This window comes from Equus asinus, chromosome 8 (assembly GCF_041296235.1).
Source record: "Equus asinus isolate D_3611 breed Donkey chromosome 8, EquAss-T2T_v2, whole genome shotgun sequence".
NCBI lineage: Eukaryota > Metazoa > Chordata > Mammalia > Perissodactyla > Equidae > Equus > Equus asinus.
The window spans coordinates 39,369,187-39,391,034 of NC_091797.1; the positions used below are offsets into that span (position 1 = coordinate 39,369,187).

The 21,848-nt window shown below is 37.1% G+C and overlaps 1 protein-coding gene and 1 pseudogene across 1 annotated transcript; one reads left to right on the forward strand and one right to left on the reverse strand.

The window, feature by feature from the left end:
• Positions 1–2,729: 2,729 nt before the first annotated feature.
• Positions 2,730–3,668, forward strand: LOC139046016 (putative olfactory receptor 2B8; annotated as a pseudogene).
• A 16,300-nt stretch (positions 3,669–19,968) lies between these two features.
• LOC139046017 (olfactory receptor 2G6-like) lies at positions 19,969–20,901 on the reverse strand. Its single transcript, XM_070516779.1, has one exon. The coding sequence runs from the start codon at positions 20,899–20,901 to the stop codon at positions 19,969–19,971; it is 933 nt and encodes a 310-aa protein (XP_070372880.1).
• Between the last annotated feature and the right edge of the window lie 947 nt (positions 20,902–21,848).

The window sequence follows — 21,848 nt, forward strand, 5'->3', positions numbered from 1 at the left end:
GTGCCTGATATTTTATTTTTCAACCTGAAATCATTCATTTTTATATCTGTCAGATAGGTAGACTTTCAGCATTCTTTTTTATTCATATATGTATTGTCATGTAAAGCAACAAATATTTTGTACAACGTGATCTCACTGGGGTTTTATCTTTCATCAATTGCCATCTTGGTCCTTATCTAAATGATAAAATGGAAATCATATAAATTAATTTTAATGGTGCATTATTATTTTGGTGTTTTCCTTGGATGAGTTAGCATTTTATGTTTGCTCTCCACTTTCAGGAATGCTTTCTTTATTAGATACAATTTAAAAATTAGCCAGCAGTTCATTTCAATGAGTGCCTCTATATTTGTGTGTGCATGCATGAGACTGACCATGGTTTGTTTTTGTTTGCTCTTCTGAACAGGTGTGAGTCAGAGGATGTATCCTTTCGTTTCTCATTTAGACTGTCTCTCATACATTTATAATTATTTCTATTATGAATTTTTCTGTGCATAGATTTTTGTGTGGATATCACTGATCACATTCTTATAAGAAATCAAAGAAATTATGAAATATTGTGAAATGCTGCATCTTCTATGTCACACGTGACGATTCCTTTGAATTTTATTAAATCCATTTGATTGACGATAAAGTGATGTGGTTGAAAGTATGACCTTTGATATTGAAGGGACCTGGGTTTATGTTAAAACATTTAGGAGTTTAAGGAGCTTGGGTAAGCTATTTAACCACTTTAATCAATTTCTTCATATGTTTAAAGGGGACGGTAATAAATTTCAAAAAGTTTTTAAAAGATTAGTTGAGATTATGCATGTTAATATTTTAGAGCATATCAAACATTCAATAATACCAGCCAGTATTAACATTTATTAATGTAAGTAGCATATCAGTTTAACCTTCAACCTTTGGATACATTAATTTTTCAAACTTTAAATGTGAAAACATTTTGTACAAATTAAATATTGTATTTGATAGACATGTGAAATAGTACTCTAACATACTGTTGTTTTCTGATTGAGTATAAATTTAATTTAGTTAACTAATCCTTCTCATGTATGATGTATTACGTTGCTGCTGGGAATGCTTTTATTTTTCAAAACATCGATCTTTTGGTTGTTTGCTTTCCTTGGAAGTAAATTATGGGACAAGGAGGGCATTTATGCCTGTGATAGAGGATATTTCCCAGTGGCCTCTCTACCACTAACTCTTGTTTCCCTTGATCTTTACTTTTCCCTTATTCAGATTTTGTTAATATTTATTTTCTACCACTTTGTACCAATTTATTTTGCACATCAGTGTATCTATACACTAACTTGATTCAGATTTTAAAAGTTTTAGAAAGATTAAAAATTTACTGTGATTATCCATTTGAATATGCTAGAACTGAAATATTCATTTCCTGATGCCACTTAAGTTGGGGTATGATCATGCTATGCAATACTAAATAACTGGATGAAAACGGCAATCAACCATCCTTAGAGCTGGCAACCTGTTTGGTCCAGTGTAACTCACTCTTCAAGATAGCTTCCAGAAAGCTGTGTATATAAAATTAACTGAATGTAGATGGAAGTTCTTAGATTTTTATAATACCAAACTCTCATTTTTTATGCCTTTCCTTGTATTTCTTTTTGTTTTACAATATATGTCTTTGACCTGTCGTTGCTGTGATGATGTGTCTGTCTTTATCTCTACGTATTTATCTTTTTTACTTTATCACAGGGAGTGATGTAAAGCATTACAGTTTGTACATAGGTTACACAATTGGATCACTTTTAAAAATGTTTACCTTGATTAGAACGTTCATAGAAAATAATCCCACCTCTTTCCGGAATCCACACACTCTAGTTGTTGGTAATATTTGAAAATGAAATCAGCAAAAGGAAAAGGAAACTGTTGGCCACTGGATTTTAGAGTTCTGATTCCAACTGACTCTGCATAGACAGTGAATTTTCAGAGGACTTGTAAAGTTGGTCTGGTAATTTCAAGCATCTTGAGGGCAAGAGTTCAACACTGTAACAGAATAATGGTGATTGAATGGTGTCTGACTGAGTATTTAATTGTTTGACTACCATAAAAAGGACCAGGGTAGTCTTCACAAATATAATGGTTAGGTAGAGTACAGAGCAAAACTTCCAAAATATGTAGAGTCAGCGCTGTAAGAGATATTTTTAATATAATTTAATCCTCTGTATAAGTACATTCTAGATCACGAATTCCAATATCTGAATGTATTTTAGAGATTATCTTGCTTTATATTCTATTGCATGTGAGGTATGTACAATTGTGTAGAATTTTGAGATATATGTTTCAAATAATCTCTCTGCCTCTGTCTGCTTCTCTTTCTTATTCTTTCTGATCGTGCTCCAGTATTTCCCTCATTCTCATTTTCTCTAATGTACATGTATTCTTATAGTACTTTAAATCTTATGAAACTCAATCTGAAACAGACCTTTCATACCCATGAATGATGGGAACACAAGGTCTATTATTTGATTTTTCTTACATTAAATATCAATGATATAACTTTTTGTGATAATGTGGAACTACATTGGTATAAGATATGTCCATCTCAATGAGTACATCACTTCTGAAAACAATTGCATATAAAAATCCCATGACTGTGTCTTTTATCATGATAGATTCACCTCTTCCTCTCTCCTTTTCTTTTAAAGACACCTTCTAAAAATTTCTAAATGCTTGGTCTTGATAGGAACCATGTGCTAGCAAGGATGGAAGAGAAAAATGCAAGCTCCCTCACTGGGTTTATCCTGCTGGCTTTCTCTGACAGGCCTCAACTGGAGCTGGTCCTCTTTGTGGTTCTTTTGATATTCTATATCTTCATTTTGCTGGGAAACACAACCATCATTGCATTGTCCCACCTGGACCCACATCTTCACACTCCCATGTACTTTTTCCTCTCCAACCTCAGCTTTCTGGACCTGTGTTACACTACCAGCATTGTTCCCCAGCTCCTGGTCAATCTCAGGGGAATAGACAAATCTATCTCCTTTGGTGGTTGTGTAGTTCAGCTGTACATCTCTCTAGGATTGGGAGGCACTGAATGCATTCTCTTAGGAGTTATGGCATTTGACCGTTATGTAGCTGTTTGCAGGCCCCTTCATTACACAGTAATCATGCCTGCCCGTCTCTGTGCCCTGATGGCTTCTGCTTCATGGTTCATTGGTTTTGCCAACTCCTTATTGCAAACGGTACTCATCTTCCTTTAACCGCTTTGTGGGAGAAATAAATTAGACCACTTTTTCTGTGAAGTACCTGCATTGCTCAAGCTTGCCTGTGTTGACACCAGTATCAATGAGTCTGAGATCTTCTTTGTAGGTGTCTTCATACTTCTCATACCGGTTGCATTTATCGTGTTCTCCTATGGTGGGATCGTCAGGGCCATCTTAAGGATAAAGTCTGCAGCAGGGCAGAGAAAAGCATTTGGGACATGTGGATCCCACCTCACAGTGGTCACCCTGTTCTATGGCACAGCCATCTGTGCTTATCTCCAGAGCAGCAACAACTACTCTCAGGATCAGGGCAAGTTCATAGCTCTCTTCTACACCATCGTTACTCCCATGATCAACCCCCTCATATATACTCTGCAGAACAAGGATGTGAAGGGAGCAATGAAGAATGTTCTTTGGAATGGTCATGACTCCAGATAACTGGGCGAGGAAAACAGTTTAATGGAAGGTCTTTGAATACCAGAGCCCTTAAGATGTTTTTGTCTTCCATGTGTCAGCTAAAATTTTCCCTAAGAACTCTCAAGGGAATTTTCTTACTTCATTGTCCCATGAAAATGTGTGTTCAAAATCAACATTCATAGATTCATTCCAGCTTCCAGAGATGGTGATTCAGTGTCTCTAGAAGATCTGTGTTACATTTATTATTTTTAAAAGCTCTATGAAGTTTTCTTATTTGCAACCCCATTTGGAAACATTATTCTGCTTCTCTTGCAAAAAGACATTTAAGTACATACTGTAAAGACACAGCCAAATAAGAGCATAAAACCACTGAAACACTGTAAGAAATATTAACTTGTTAGCATTTTCTAGCAATTGCTGGAGGGATATCACTTAGTCTGGCACTTTGATCAGGGCTCTCATACAAAGTCTGTAGGTTGACTCCATCAGAGGTTTTTCACAGAAGTAGGTGGGGGAAGCTGTAAGAAAAACAAACTTTAAGTTCAAAGAAAGAGTTGCTAACATCAATCCTGATAAAGTCATTCTGAAGTTAGTCCATACAGTGAACTCACCACCGTGGCAGCCATATTATGCAGCATTCATTTCATAGAAGGCTGTACACAGGATCACTGGGTGAGGGAGTGATACGATGTTGCCGGTGACAATGGTAGCCATTAGCTGGTAGTACTTCCCTATAATTTGGTACATAGCCATAAAAAACATGGATGTGAGGTACGGATGTTGATTATATTAAATTTGTGAGCCCCATTCTGTTTTTTAAATCTGACTTGGGGGGATGTTATCATATATGAATAGCACGTGACCCAAGTTCTATTTCATATTATACATATTTTACTTCCAGTAATGCAGCAAAATTTCCAAAGGGTAAAAATACGTTTAAATTTCTCTCTTCTTACCATTTTATAAAATTCTTTGATTCAGGCATCTATTGCTCATGGCGTTTGTATCTCACATCTGGCAAAACTGCACATAATTTGAATTGGTGACATATTATACAGATGTAAGTAGTGGCCCCTTATTCCCAGGAAACCTCATGTTTTGTGGAAGCTTACTCAGATTCATCTGGAGGAAATTGAAAGAATAATGTGCGTATTAATTTTTAAAAATCTCTATATATCTAAACTTTATAAACAGCCATCTCGTGAAATAATCGTCATTCAATTCTGAATTATGTAGTAAGTATAAACATTCCAGAAAAATTGAATCTGACATTCTAGCCCTCAGATCCCCTTCAAAGCTCAGTTTTCAGTGTAAATTTGTTTTGGGATATGAATCCTAGTGTTTGTATATCTTTAATGTCATGCACAGTGTATTTTTCTGTGGAGGTTATAAACTTTGACAGTGGTATCATCACAGAAATGTTTATGATTTTTAGTAGATTTTTCCAATATGTAGTACAGTGCAGATAAGTACATGTGTGTCTCTGGGTGGAGACATATGTAAAAACTTATTATATAGTCTCTTGTCCTGACAACTACCTGCATCCTCCTGGGCCTTGAACCCCCTCAGTTGGTCATGCTCATGAGAATTGATCTTGCATGAGACACAGGTTGGCGAGGTGGAAATGACAGCTAGGCGAAATTATACACATGGTCAAGATTCTATCTATATCCTTAACAGCATCCCAGCATTCACACTTGAAGTCAACACTTGGGAAACCATATATTTTGGCACCATAGTAATTCTTAATGTATACCAGTATGAAAACAGTTTTGGAATACTGTTTACCCCCCGTGGTGACAAATTTCCCACTCTCTGTTATTGCTCAACAGCACCTTGATAAGTAGACCCAAATGGTCACTTTCAAATCCTTTAAATGAACTTTCTTTGCTGCAGAAAACTTTAAGGTCTCCTGAAGCCACTGATATAAGAAAATTTTTATCCATTGAAGTATATGGGGAAGCCATTCAGGTTTGAACTTATCTCACCTGAATTTTATTTGAACCAAAGAAGCCTGAGTTTTGGCCTGTCAAATGTGTATGGTATGTCTGCTTTAATCATTACCTAAAAGCAAAATATTGTACTCTTTTGAAGATAAGAATTAAGGTCTCCCTTCTAATGACACCAGCACTCTTTGAAGATAAGTATCCCTTCCCATAATGCCACGGTCATGCTGACCCGCTGTGTATGTGCTAATCTGTCACAAACATCTCCTTGAACCCTTGCAGCAATGAACCCTTGTCATGTTTGATGTATGTATCTTTGTTTCTAAAAGGTATATATCTATGCTAAAAATCACTTTTCTCCAGGCCCTTTGCTTCCCCTGTGATGGCTGAGACTCCCAGGATATAGTTGTTGGTTTGTTTCAAATAAAACTCTTTTCTTTTCTTTTGCATTGAAATAATTATTGGTTATTTGCGTCGACACTACAGAGACTATTGTTCTGGCTGAAAAACTACTTCTGAGCTCTTAATGACACACAAAATGCTGCCACCAAATGGATTTATTTCCTTTAAGTAAACACGTGAATCGCACTTGAATAGTTACATTACTTGGAAATGAATTACCGATAATAAAGATCTCTAAGCCCCATGATAAAATTAAAAAAAAAAAATTGAACAAGAGACCAAACACAAGTTCAGTATTGTGCTGTGACATTTTTCAAATGGGATCGAAGAACTCTACTTTCTCATGCTCTCCATGCTTTGTCTATAACAGACTACAGGATTGTGTCAATGGCCCCCAAAATTATTTGGACTGTTTCCTTTTGAATTCTCACCAACAACTGTGGTAAGGCAGTAGTGATAGTACCCAGGGCTAGGCTAAATTCTTTTGTCCCATCTGTGTTGAGCATCTGGAGTTCCCGAGTATCATTATGCCCTAGAGCAATTCATGGATTTTTCCAGGCCTTGCGTCCTCTGAGCAACAGGACACACCACTGGCTCAAGTGGTGAGTGATCTCAGAGACCCCAAATGTGAGTCAAACTCACAAGAAACACATTTTCTTTTGAGTATCATCACTTAAAGTGAATTCTGTTTTAAAATTTTTTTATTGAGATAACATCACTTTTTAACAGTATATAAATTTCAGATGTACTTCATATTTTGATTTCTTATAGATTATATCATGTTCACCACCCAAATACTAATTACCATCCATCACCATACACATGTGCCTAATCACCCTTTTCACTCTCCTCCTTCCCCACTTCCCCTTTGGGAACCACCAATCCAATCTCTGTCTCTATGTATTTGTTTTTTGTTGTTTTTAATCTTCTACTTATAAGTGAGGTCGTGAGTATTTGACTTTCTCCCTATTACTTATTTGGCTTAGCATAATACCCTCATGGTCCATCCGTGTTGTCACAAATGGCAAGATTTCATCTTTTTTACGGCTGAATAGGATTCTACTGTGTCTATATACCACATCTTCCTTATCTTTATCTCTTGATGAGCACGTAGGTTTCTTCCAAATCTTGGCTATTGTGAATAATGCTGCAATGAACATAGGGGTGAACGTATCTTTACACATTCATGTTTTCATGTATTTGGATAAACACTCAGCAGTGGAATAGCTAGATCTTATGGTAGTTCTATTCTTAAGCTTTTGAGGAATCTCCATACTGTTTTCCATAGTGGCTGCACCAGTTTGCACTCCCACCAGCAGTGTGTGAGAGTTCCCTTCTCTCCACATCCTCTCCAACACTTGTTATTTCTTGTCTTGTTAATTATAGTCATTCTGATGGGCATGAGATTATATCTCATTGTAGTTTTGATTTTCACTTCCCTGATAATTTAAATTAGTGATGTTGGACATCTTTTCATGTGCCTGTTGGCCATCTGTATATCTTTGGAAAAATGTCTGTTCAGATCTTTTGCCCAATCTTTCATTGGGGTCTTAGTTTTCTTGTTGTAGAAATGTATGTGTTCTTTTTTAAAAAAAATAAATTTTGGATATTAACCCCTTATCAGACACATGATTTGCAAATATCTTCTCCCGATTGTGAGGTTATCTTCTCATTTTTTTGATAGTTTCCTTTGCTGTGCAGAAGCTTTTCAGTTTGATGTAGACCCATGTGTTTCTTTTTTCTATTCTTTAATACGCTTTGAGTTGATTTTTGTGTATTGTGTGAGATAATGGTCTACTTTCATTCTTTTGCACGTGACCATCCAGTTTTCCCAACACTATTTACTGAAGGTGCTTTCCTTTCTCCATTGTATGTTCTTGGCTCCCTTGGCGAAAATTAGCTCTCCATAGGTGTGTGTGTTTATTTCTGGGCTCTCAATTCTGTTCCATTGATCTGTGTGTCTGTTTTTGTGCGAGTACCATGCTGTTTTGATTCCTATAGCTTTGTAGTATATTTTGAAATCAGGGAGTGTGATACCTGTAGATTTGTTCTTTTTTCTCAGGATTCCTTTGGTTATTTGGGGTCTTTTCTTGTTCCATACAAATTTTAAGATTGTTTGTTCTATTTCTGTGAAAAATATCATTGGAACTCTGATAGGGATTATGTTGAATCTGTAGGTTGCTTTAGGAAGTATAGACATTTTAACTATGTTAATTCTTCCAATGCAAGAGCGCGGAATATCTTTCCATTCTTTGTGTCTTCTTCAATTTCTACCAACAATGTTTTATAGTTTTCAGTGTACAGATCTTTCATTTCTTTGGTTAAATTAATTCCTAGATATTTTATTCTTTTTTTGTACTTGCAAATGGGATTGTATTCTTAATTTCTCTTTCTGTTGCTTTGTTGTTAGTGTATGGAAATGCAACTGATTTTTGCATGTTGATTTTGTATCCTGCAACTTTACTGTATTCATTTATTATTTCTGAAAGTTTCTTTCAGAAATGGACTCTTTTGGGTTCTCTACATATAAAATCATGGCCTCTGCAAATAGTGACACTTTTACTTCTTTCTTTCCAATTTGGATCCCTTTTACTTCTTTTTCTTGCCTGATTCTTCTTTCTAGGACTTCCAATACTATGTTAAATAAGAGTGGTGAAAATAGGCATCTTTGTCTGGTTCCTGTTCTTAGAGGGATAGCTTTAAGTTTATCTCTGTTGAGTATGATATTGGCTGTGAGTTTGTCATATACGGCCTTCATTATGTTGAGGTACTTTGCTTCTATATCCATTTTATTCAGAGTGGTTATCATAAATCTTGCTGTATCTTGTTAAATGCATTCTCTTCATCATCTGTTGACGTGATCATGTGGTTTTTATTCTTCATTTTGTTAATGTGGAGTATCATGTCGATTGATGTCCTAATGTTGAACCATCCCTGAATTCCTGGAATAAATCTAACTTGATCAGAGTGTATGATCTTTTAAATGTACTGTTGTATTCGATTTGCTAGTATTTTGTTGAGGATTTTTGCATTGATGCTCATCAGTGATATTGGGCTGTAATTTTCTTTTTTTATGTTATCCTTGTCTGGTTTTCGTATCATGGTAGTGTTCACCTCATAGAGTGAGGTTGCAAGGTTCCCTTTCTCTTCGTTTTTTGTAAGTGTTTGAGAAGGATAGGTATTAAGTCTTCTTTGGATGTTTGGTAGAATTCACCAGGGAAGACATTTGGTTCCAGACTTTTATTTTTGGGGAGGGTTTTTGATTACTGTTTCAATCTCCTTGCTGGTGACTGGTCTATTCAAATTCTCCATTTCTTCTTGATTCAGTTTTTGAAGGTTGTATGATTATAAGAATTTATCCTTTTTTCTAGATTATTCAATTTGTTGGCATATAGCTTTGTAGTATTCTCTTAAAATCTTTTTTTTCTGAGGTGTCCATTGTAATTTCTCTTTTTTCGTTTCTGATTTTATTTATTTATTAGAGTCTTCTCCCTTTTTATCTTGGTGAGTGTACCTAAAGGTTTGTCAATTTTGTTTATCCTTTCAAAGAACCAGCTATTAGTTTCATTTATTTCTTTCCTGTTGATTTTTTTAAGTCTTTCTTTTATTTATGTCCTTACTTCTACTGATTTTGGGCTTCATTTGTTGTTTCTCGAGATCCCATAGGTGCATGGTTAGATATTTTATCTGAGATTTTTCTTGTTTGTTGATATAGGGCTTTATTGTTATAAACTTTTCTCTTAGAACTAGTTTTGCTGTATCCCATAAATTTTGGTGTGTCGTATTTTCATTTGTCACCAAGTATTTTTTGATTTCTCCTTTCATTTCTTCATGCACCAATAGTTGTCCAGTAGCATTTGGTTAACCTGCACATATTTGTGGCTTTTCCCATTTTCTTCTTGTAGTTGATTTTTAGTTTCATAGCATTGTGGTCAGAAAAGATATTTGGTATTATTTCAATCAACTTAAATTTATTGAGACTTGTTTGTGGACTAACATGTGACCTATCTTGGAGAATGTTCCATGTGCTTTCAAAAACAATGTGTGTTCTGTGGTTTTTGAATGGAATGTTTTATGTATATCTACGAAGTCCTTCTGGTCTAATGTGTCATTTAAGGCCAAGGTTTCCTTATTGATCTTCTGTTTTGGTTGATCTATCCATTGATGTAAGAGAAGTGTCAAAGTCCCCTACTATTATTGTTACTGTCTATTTCTCCTTTTACGTCTGTTAATAATTGCTTTATATATTTAGGTGCTGCTATGTTGTGTGCATAGATAATTACAAGTGTTATATCCTCTCGTTGAATTGTTCCCTTTGTCATTATGTAGTGCCCTTCTTTGTCTCTTGTTACAGTTTTTGTTTTAAAGTCTGTTCTGTTTGATATAAATATTGCTTCCCCAGCTTTTTTTTCGTGCCATTTTCATGGAGTAGTTTTTCCATCCATTCACTTCCAGTTTGTGGCTGTCTTTAGGTCTGAAGTGTGTCTCTTGTATGCAACATATATATGGGTCTTGTTTTTTTATCCAATCAGCCACCCTATGTCTTTTGATTGATGGATTTAGTCTATTGACATTTAAAGTAGCTATTGATCAGTATGTACTTATTGCCATTTCATTACCTTTTTTCTGAGTGTTTTAGTAGTTCTCTGTTCCTTTCTTCTTCTCTTAGCTCTCTTCCACTGTGGTTTGATGGCTTTCTTTAGTATTATTTTTGAGTTCCTTTCTCAAAATTTTCTGTGTACTTATTATAGGGTCCTGGTTTGTTATTACCATGAGGTTCATATATAATAATCTATGTGACTAGCAATCTACATTAAGTTGATGTTCTCTTAAGTTTGACCTCTTGCTAAAAGCTCTACTCTGTTACTCTCCTCTTCCCACATTTTATGTTTTTGATATCATAATTATCCACTTTTCTTTGTGTGTATTCATTACCCTCTTATCATGGAAATTGATAATTTTGGTACTTTTGTCTTTTGACCTTCATATTAGCTTCATAGTTTGTTGCTCTGCTATCTTTACTGTATATTTGCCTTTCCCAGTGATTTTATTGTTATTGTTTTTGAAAACTTTATAATTTCTATTTGTGGTCTTTCTTTTCCACTTAATAAGTCCCCTTAGCATTTCTTGTAAGGCTGGCTTCTTGGTGATAAACTCCTTTAGTTTTTACTTGTCTGGGAGACTCTTTATTTCTCCTTCCATTGTGAAGGATAACCTTGCCTGGCAGAGTTTTCTTAGCTCTAGGTTTTTTCTTTTCAACACTTTAAATATATCATGCCACTCCCTTCTAGCATGTGAGGTTTCAGCTGAGAAGTCAGCTGATAGCCTTATGGGGTTTCATTTTTATGTCACTTGCTGCCTTTCTCTTGCATTTTTTAAGATTCTCTCTTTATGTTTAATTCTTGACATTTTAATTATAATGTGTCTTGGTGTGGGCCTCTTTGGGTTTATCTTGTTTGATGTTCCCTGTTCTTCCTGTACCTGTCTGTTTCCTTCCTTAGGCTATGAAAGTTTTCAACTTCTATTTCTTCAAATGGATTCTCTGCCCCTTTCTGTCTTCTTCTTCTGGGACACTTATTATATAAATGTTAGTGTGCTTGATGTTGTTCCAGAGGTCCCTTAGATTGTCCTCATCCTTTTTCATTCTTTTTTCCTTTTTCCGTTCCTCTTTAGTGACTTCCTCTAGTCTTTCGTCTAGCTTACTGATCTGTTCTTCTGTATCATCTACTCTGCTATTGAATTCTAGTGAATTTTTCATGTCTGTTATTGTATTCTTCAGTTGTGATAGGTTCTTTTTTATATTTTACAATTATCTACTGAAGTTCTCATGGAATTCATCTGTTGTTCTCCCAAGATCAGTGAGCATCCTTATGCCTATGACGTTGTACTCTTTGTCTGGTAGATTGTTTATTTCTGTTTTGTTTAGTTCTTTTTCTGAGGATTTGCCTTGTTCTCTTATTTGGAACATATCCTTTGTCTCCTCATTTTGTCTCTTTCTCTGTGTTTATATCTACATATTACATAGGTCAGTTGCATCTCCTCATCTTGGAGAGGTGGGCTTTTGTAAGAGATGCTTTACGAGGCCCAGCAGTGTGCCTACCTCTCATCACCAATTCCAAATTCTCCAGGAATGTCCCCTGTGTGCGCTACATGTTTCCTTCAGTTGTGGCAACGTTGCTCTCGCTGCAGGTGCACGGGGAGGCTAGGCTGTCTCCTTGGCTGAAAGGTTATAATGCTCAGCTGTGTGTGGCTGCTGTGGTCCCTTTAGTCAGTTTTTTTGGGGTGAGTAGCCCTAGTACAGTTGGCTGCAAGGTTTAATAGCACAACCTTTGTGCAGCTTTTCTGTTAAGTGAATATTCTCCCAGCATGACTTGTTGCTAGGTTCAAGGGCTTACAATTGCTGTAGGCCTCTGACCTTCAAGCCTGTTCTTGGCTCTCTCAGGATTGCACCTGGGTGGCACCAGCCCCAGGAGTGGCAGCACACAATTGTTTCAGGCATTGGAAGGTGGGGTCAATCCCTATGGGGATGTTTGAGAAACACAAGTCTGCTGCAGCTGACAAGACCCGCTACCCCCAGACCCATGAACCCAGTAACACAGTCCTGCCCCATGTTCGTGCCCTGAGACACTGTAGTGGACCCATGCATCCTGCTGCAGAGGCCCCATGCTGCCAATGCAGGCACATCCCTCATGCACACTCTGCCCCTTGCACATGACCTGTCTTGCAGAGGCAGACCCACTCACCCAAATGCAGAGGTCCCACCCACTGTGCCTATGAGGGCCCACAAGTTGCTCAAGGGCTTACTGTTGGGTGGGGCTAGTCCCTAGGGCAGGCTGCTTGCCCAGTCTGAGCTGGATTAAGTCTGTGCTCTAGTGACTGGGGCAAATCCCTGGGCTAACAGGCCAGGGGAGGAACTCCAATGACTTCTGCCAGGTCTGTGTCAGTATGCTTGTATTAGGTCACAATAAAGGCTGCCACCAACGTCTCAGTTCCTGGGGAGGTGGACCCAGGCTGGGGAGGTTCCATCTCTTGCTGAGATGTGCCCAAAGCTTATCAAGTGGGTCTCTTTTCACGAAAGACAATGCACCTTTCTTTCTGGTGATTTTAGGTTGCTTTCTGAAACAGGTGAATTTTTGCATGGGCCCTTTAAGAGTAGGCTTTTCTTTCCCTTATGTCCTATAGCTTTTCTGGGGGTATTACCCATTGTTAATAACCAGCAAAGCCAAATATTATGACAGTCATCTTGGTTCTTTTGAGTTTGACAGCAGCTTAGCTCTCCTACTCAGATTCCCCATTTCTCCAGAGAATGCTTTGTACCTTAAGATTGCTCTGGGCCATGAAGTGGCATGGGTAGAATGTGGCTTTTTCCTCTCCAGAAAGGAATTTCTGCATCTTCCACCTCAGTCAGAACTGTCCCTTGTTGTGGGGGTTCTTTTTATCCTGTTTTCAGTTCTCTCTCAGGAGTAATTGTTCCAAGAGCAGTTGAAAATTGGTTGTGTCTGTGGCAGGAAGTGAGTTCAGAGTCCTCGTATGCTGACATATTCCCAGCAATCTTTGAAACACAATTTTTAAGTGGCACAAAATTTATTAACAATAGCAAATGTACAAAACAGGACCAATGACACACGCAATATCTATGAGTCCCTGATCTAGTCAGACACAGCTTCCTGAGTCCCCCTTTCTATAGTGGAATGCTTTTTGTTTTGGAATGTGGGGCACTAACTTGTGTGGTACAAGTCAGCACAGAGAAAGCTTAGGAGTTTCTAAGTTTATATGCATCCATTGTGGCATTGCTCTGGATTTAGGACTACCTACTATTTGTTAGTACAACTGCAGTCTCTATATTGTAGGTTTACTACATTCTAAACAGATTGATACATCCTGCTATAAAATTACTAGATCAGCAATCAGTATATAGCAACCCTGTAAGACCCCCATGCACCTCCTAGTTAGGACATTTCAGCAGTTACTGTTTGCCGGAGTTCTTCTCTGACTAGGCTCACTTTGAGGGAGGAACAGGTTACAGATCCCTGTCAACTCTTTCCTTTGTGAGTGACTTCTGATCTGATCCTAGTGTGTAGTATAGATGAGAGCTTTTTTCCATCATTTTGGTATTGTAGCATATATCAAACCTGATTTTCAAACTCTTGGAACCAGTGCACATGGAAATGTCTTAGGAATGTGGTTTTCTGGGAAGATGGGCTCCTGTAAATGCAGAAACGAGAAGATGAATTTCTCTCAAATAAGAGGCATAAGAGGATAGCATCCCTGAGATAGCTGTAGGGACTGGACACTCTTGCTCTTTTTTCTTTTTTTGGTGAGGAAGATTTGCCCTGAGCTAACATCCATTGCCAATCTTCCTCTTTTTTTTTGCTTGAAGGAGATTAGCTCTGAGCTAAGATCTGTACCAATCCTTCTCCACTTTTTATGTGGGATGCCTCCATAGTGTGACTGATGAGTGGAGTAGGTTCATGCCTGGGATCTGAACCCGTGAACCCCGGCTGCCCAAGCAGAGCTAGCGGAACTTTGACAACTCAGCCACAGGCCGACCCCTCTTGTTCCTTTTTAAGAAAATCAATTCTATTGATTTACATTGGTGGGATTTATTTCAACCATTCTGAACTGAATAAAATCTATTGCAAGTTCTTCTAATTAGACAACCATTTCTGAGGACAGTTTTAATCTCTTTTGAAGGTGAACCTGATCAGTTGTGATACCTGTCGCTGTAGTCTCAATGAAGCATCCTGGACACTTCTAATGATTGGGTTATTTGAGATACTCACGTTCACTGGGATGTCACTGTCAGTTGTCAAAGTCTTTCTCAGAAGCTCACTCCTGATCCTGTGCTGTTAGGCAAGTGATGGAGCTTACCAAGTATTTTTAAGGCTCTATTTTAGGTACTTGAAAACTGTTTGTTAGTCTTGCAAGATTCTCTTTGGAATGTTGCTTTATTAATTTATATGCGGGACCGAGAACCTTATTGTTTAAAGTATTTAAAAGAGCATCTTGGCCAACAACGTGTCAATTTTAGTATTAAATCCACCTCTCTCTGGATTCACTCCCCTCAAAGAAAAAGCATCCCATACTTCCCAAACAATAGTTCTCCTTATATTTTGTCGTGACGTGTTATATTTTGGCTTGAATTTGAATTGAAGTAACATCTATATTACCTTTTTTTTTAAGATTTTTTTTTTTTATTTTTCCTTTTTCTCCCCAAAGCCCCCCAGTACATAGTTGTATATTCTTCGTTCTGGGCCCCTCTAGTTGTGGCATGTGGGATACTGCCTCAGCGTGGTTTGATGAGCAGTGCCATGTCCGCGCCCAGGATTCGAACCAATGAAACACTGGGTCGCCTGCAGTGCAGCGCGCGAACTTAACCACTTGGCCACAGGGCCAGCCCCCTCTATATTACTTTTTTATTAAAATATTATATGTTAATATGTTATTACACACATACACACACACATGCACTAAGCATGTACTCCACATACAATCTCTTGTAGATCAATCTCTTAACTCTTTCCTGAAGATGAATAGTAGAAGAAAGTATGCTTCCTTTAGTTCATACCACTTAGAAGGTACAGGTTTATAAGTGGTGTAATCCGAATGTTTTCCAAAGTAAGTAAAAATATACACAAGTGAATATCATACCACAGTTTATTCCTGGAAATCACATTATAAAGAAAAACAGCTAACCTGTAGATGGTATGAGTACCTGCTGTGACAGAATCTTGCCTTACTCACGAGTTCCGTGGAGCAGATTATACCCCTTTTGCTGTCATAATACGTAAACATAGGTTAGAAAATTTGAAAGTGCCATTCTTTCAGGCCCTGGATTACAACTTGAATCACAGAGAGTGAGCTGTGTTTGTCGATAGAATAATGCTGGAACACGCTCATTTAGGATGTGTAGAGAGATTTTGTATTAACCAGTAGTAAAACTCTGGCCTTAGGAGAGGAAGAATAAGTGAGATGAAAGAAATAAATAATATGTCTTGTTTTAATTTTTTTCAAACTTTATAGATATATAATTGGCATATGACATTAAGTTTAAGGTGTACAGTGTGATTTGATATGTGTATATATTGAGACATGATTACTAGCATAGTGTTAGCTAACACCTCCATCACGTCGCATAATTACCATTTTGTTTTTGTGGTGACGACATTTAAGATCTACTCTTTTAGCAACTTTCAAGTGCATAATACAATAGCGTTAAATATAGTCACAGTACCGCACATTAAATCCCCAGAGCTTATTCGTCTTATAACTGGAAGTTTGTATCCTTTGACCATTACCTCATTTCTCCCACCCCCAACCCCTGAGAACCACCATCCACTCTCAGTTTCTATGAGTTCAGTCTTTCTGGATTTCACATATATATAATATTGTACAGTATTTGTCTTTCACTGTCTGACATTTCACTAACAATAATGCCTCAAGGTCCATCCATGTGTTACAATGGCAAGATTTCCTTCTTTCTCATGACTGAATACTATTCCATTGTAAAGATACATATATACCACATCCTCTTTATCCATTTATCTGTTGATGGATGCTTATAATGTTTCCATATCTTGGCTATTGTGAATAATGCTGCAATAAGCCTGGGAGTACACATGTGCTCCTCAGTATCCTGCTGTCATTTCCTTTGGATATATATACAGAAGTGGAATTGCTGGACAATATGGTAGTTCCATGTTTAAGTTTTTGAGGAACTCCATATGTTTTCCATAGTGGCTGTACCAATTTACATTCCTACCAACTGCGCACAAGGGTTCCCTTATCTCCACATCCTCACCAACGCTCATTGTCTCTTGTATTCCTGATGATAGCTATTTTTCACCCTGGAGTATAATGTTAGCTGTGGGTTTGTCATATATGGCCTTTGTTATGTTAAACTAGTTGCTTCTATACCCAATTTGTTGAGGTTTTTAATCCTGCAAGAATGTTGTATTTTGTCAAATAATTGTTTTTGCGTCTATTGAGATGATCATTTGATTTTTCTCTTTCATTCTATTAATATGAAGTATCACATTTATTGATTTGCATATGTTGAGACATTCTGGATCCCAGGGGTAAAGCCCACTTGGTCATGGCGTATAATCCTTTAACTGTGTTTTTGAATTTGGGTTGCTAATATTTTGTTGATAAGTTTTGCATCTATATTCATTAGGGATATTGTCTATAGTTTCCTTTTTTGTGTAGTGTTCTTATCTGGATTTGGAAGTAGGGAAATGCAGGCCTCATAAAATGAATTTGGAAGTATTCTTTCTCTTCAAATTTTTGGAAGAGTTTGAGAAGGACTGGCATTAATTCTTCTTTAAGTGTTTTTAGAAGTCATCAGTGAAGCCATCTGGTCCTGGGTTTTTGTCTGTTGGGAGGTTTTTGATGACTGATTCAATCTCCTTACTCATTATTAGTCTATTCAGGCTTCTCTTTCTTCCTGATTCAGTCTTAGTAGATTGTATGCTTCTAGGAATTTATCCATTTCTTCTAGGTTACACAATTTGTTGACCTATAATTTTTCATAGTAGTCACTTATGATCCTATGTATTTCTTAAGTATCATTTGTAATGTCTCCTCTTTCATTTCTGATTTTATTCATTTGAGTCCTCTGTCTTTTTTTCTTAGTGAGTCTAGCTAAAAATTCGTCAGTTTTACCTTTTTGAAAAACCAGCTCTGAGTTTCTCTGATTTTTTCTATAGTTTTTCTGCTATTTATTTCCTTTATTTTCACTCTGATCTTCATTTTTCCTTCTTTCTGCCAACTTTGGGCTTAGTTTGTTTCTTTTCTAGTTCCTTGATAAGTAAAGTTAGATTGTTTATTTGAAATCTTTCTATTCTCTTAATATATGCTTTTTTCACTAGAAACTTCCCTCTCAGAACTGCTTTTCCAGAATCCCACAGGTTTTGGTATGTTTCCACTTTCATTTATTTCAAGATATCTTTGATTTCTCTTTTAATTGTCTTTGACTCATTGGTTATTTGGGAGTGTTTAGTTTAATTTATACATATTTGTAGAGTTTGCTAGCTTTTCTTTTGTTGCTGATTTCTAGTTTCATATCATTGTGGTCAGAAAAAATACTCGGTATGATTTTAATCTTTTAAAATGTATTAAGACTTGTTTTGTGCCCTATTATATGGTCTATCCGGGAGAATGTTTCGTGTGCACTTGAGAGTAATGTGTGTTCTGCTCTTTTGGGTGGAATGTTCTATCAATATTTGTTAGGTCCTTTTGGTCTAATGTATGGTTGAAGACCATTGTCTCTTTGTTGATTTTTCTGTCTAGATGATTTATCCATGGCTGAAAGTGGGATATTGAAGTCCCCTACTGTTACTGTACTGTCTATTTTTCCTTTCACATCTGTTAGTATTTACTTAGTATATTTATGTGCTCCAATGTTGGGTATATACATACTTATAACTGTTATATATTTTTGATGAATTGACCTCTTTACCATTATACAATGACTTTGTCTCTTGTTACCATTTTTTGGTGGAAAGTCTATTTTGTCTGATTTATCTATATCTATCCCTACTTTCTTTCGGTTTCCACTTCCATGGATTATTTTTTTCCATCCCTTCACTTTCAGTCTATGTGTGTCTTTACATCTGAAGTGAGTCTCTTCTAGGCTGCATATAGTTGGATTATTTTTTAAAAGCTATCTTGTCACTCCGTGCCTTTTGAATGATGAATTCAACGTGTTTACATTTAGAGATATTGTTGAAATAAGAGGACTTACTAATACCTCCTTATTAATTGTTTTCTATTTTCATTGTTTCTCCCTAATGTTGTAAATTGGTGATTTTGTGTGGTGGTATGCTCTGTTTCTTCTGTTGTTATCTTTAGTGTAACTGCTCTAGATTTTGGCTTTGTGGTTACCATGAAGCTTACGTAAGATATCCCATAGATCAGACAGTCCATACTTAATACAAGTATTTAGTATCATATTATTCTGTTAATTTCTGGCTTATTTAAACTTTTTAAAAGTAAATGATATTGAAATACAACATATGTACAAAAAAGTGCAAGTACCTTAAGTGAAAAGCATGATGAAGTCTTGCAAATTGTATACCTTATATAACTAGCAGCAAGGTCAAGAATCAGAACATGACTGGAACCTCAGGAGCACCCCGGGTCATTTTTCCTTCCAATCACTACTCCCCAGAGGAACGACTATTCTGACTTCCAATAAACACAGATTTACTGTACCTCATTTTTTTATCTGCAAGTTTCAATTTTTTTCTTTTTTACTTTCTTTTTTTATTAAGATTATGATAGTTAACAACCTTGTGAAATTACAGTTGTACATCATTATTAGTCATGTTGTAGGTGCACCACTTCACCCCTAGTGCCCTTCCCCCACACCCCCTTCTCCTGTTAACCACCGATCAGTTCTCTTTGTCTATATGTTAACTACCACCTTTTGAATTTTTTTCTTCTTCTTCTTCTTTTCTTATTTTTAATTAAGATTATGATAGTTAACAACCTTGAGAAATTACAGTTGTACATCATTATTAGTCATGTTGTAGGTGCACCACTTCACTCCTAGTGCCCTCCCCCCACCCCCCACTGTACCTCATTTTGAAGTTTATAGAAATGCAATCATACAGTATGAATTGTACCTGGCTCATTTCAATCAACATTGTGTTTGTGAGAATCCTTCACGTTGTGGTACCTACTTATAATTTGTTTATGCTTATTGTTGTATAGTATTCTAGTTCATGATATACTGCAGTTTGTTTTTAGCTTATCTTATTTAACTTATATTTTCCCCACTAGAAGGTTTATCTCCATGGGGACAAGGGTCTCTGTTTCGATCACTGATATATCCTATGTACCTAGAATAGCACTTTGTACATAGTAGGTGTGTTATAAGAATTTCTTAAATTAAGTTAAAACTAGTTTCTAGTCACTGAGAAGTTTGGTGCACAAGCGCTTTGGCCTGCAAGCCCTGCATTAGCTCTTTCTCAATCTATGGTTGTCCTCACTAGTCTCCTTAGCGCCCCTTTGACATCCTTGTTCCTGAGAGAGTAAATCAGGGGATTCAGCAGGGGAGTCACCAGAGTATAGAAGAGGGCAATGCTTTTGTTCATATCCTTCAAATAACTGGAGGGAGGCTGGAGGTACATGGAGATGAGTGTACCAAAGAAAATGATCACTACCATTAGGTGAGAGCCACAGGTTCCAAAAGCCTTCCGCCTCCCCTGGGCTGACTTCATCTTCAGGACTGCACTGGTGATGTGACCATAGGATATTAAGATGAATGACAGGGGCACCACCAAGAAGAAGACACTGACGGTAAACATTTCAGTCTCGTGGATGGAGGTGTCGGTGCAGGCCAGTTTTAGCATCACTGGAACTTCACAGAAGAAATGATCTACTTGGTTTTTACCACAGAGGGGAAGAGTCATGGTCAATGCTGTCTGTACTACAGAACTACCAAGTCCTGTAAACCAAGCAGTTACAGTAAGCTGCAAGCAAAGTTGGGGATGCATGATCACCATGTAGTGGAGTGGGCGGCATACAGCTGCATAGCGGTCATAGGCCATGACAGACAGGAGGACACATTCTGTTCCCCCGAGTCCCAAGGAAATGAAAAGTTGGGTCACACAGCCACCATAGGTGATGGTCTTGTCCTTCCCCTTAAAGTTGGCCAGTGTCTGAGGGACAGTGCAAGTAGTCAAACAAAGATCCATGAAAGAGAGGTTGGAGAGGAAGAAATACATAGGGGTATGGAGGCGAGGATCCAAAACTGACAAAAGGATAATTGTGCCATTACCTAGAAAGCTCAAAAAGTAGATGATCAAGATGACCACAAAGAGAGTAGTTTCTAGCTGAGGCCTGCCGGAGAAGCCCAGGAGAATGAATCCAGAGAAGGTGCTGTCATTAGTTTTTTCCATTTTACTCTGTCAATTGGAATTAAGAGGACTCGATACTGTTATCTTGCTTGTTCAATCCACCTCTTTTTTCCTAGAGTGGGTAAATAGAGTTCGGTTGGTAGCTTGAAGCGTTTTCACAGTCACTTCCTTGTTGGTGAGAAAGGGAGCAATAAATAGGTACTATATATGAGTATCTTCTATGTTTCAGGCACTGGTCTAAAATTTCTATGCATTTTCTCACAACTCTATGAGCTGGTGTTATCGTGATCTCTGCTGACCTGTAACTGAGGGTTACAGATGTTCAGTAATTTTCCCGGGTGACTCACCAAATAAATGGCAGAAGCAGGATTCAAAACTGACTCCCTGACATGAGTTCTCTACTGCTAGGGGACACTGTCATTTTATGATTGCATGACCTCTAAAGATAATCCAAGTTTCTCCAAAAATTAAACCTAATCTAATTGTCTTGAATTAGTTGCAAATGTGTACTCCCCTAATCCCTCTCTCTTTGTTTTCCGTGAAGAACTGAAATATTTCAGACTGGCTTTCTTATTTCTGTTTTGTGGAGAAAAAGTATATTTCCTGAAGAAGCATAAATAATAGCATTTACCATTACCAATTTTATTCAAAGGGAACAATACATTTGAATACATACACCAATGGAACATTTGAGTATGGAGCCTGAAATCATGTTTAAAGACTGGAAATAATTTAAGAATTCATTGTATCCAAACCTCATATTTCAGAGGATGGATCTTCAGTCATCATCAATGATACCACTTTCAGGAAAAACTCAGGAAACCACCAACACAATGTTTACTCTTTTCTTTTCTTTCACTTCATAATTCTCTTTTTAAATTCTTCAATGTAATAGAGTAATTAATTTCTACTTGTCACTCAGCTCTTCCTATAAATACCAACCTCATCTGAAACATTTTCCATTAAAATCATAGAGGTTATTCTCGGAA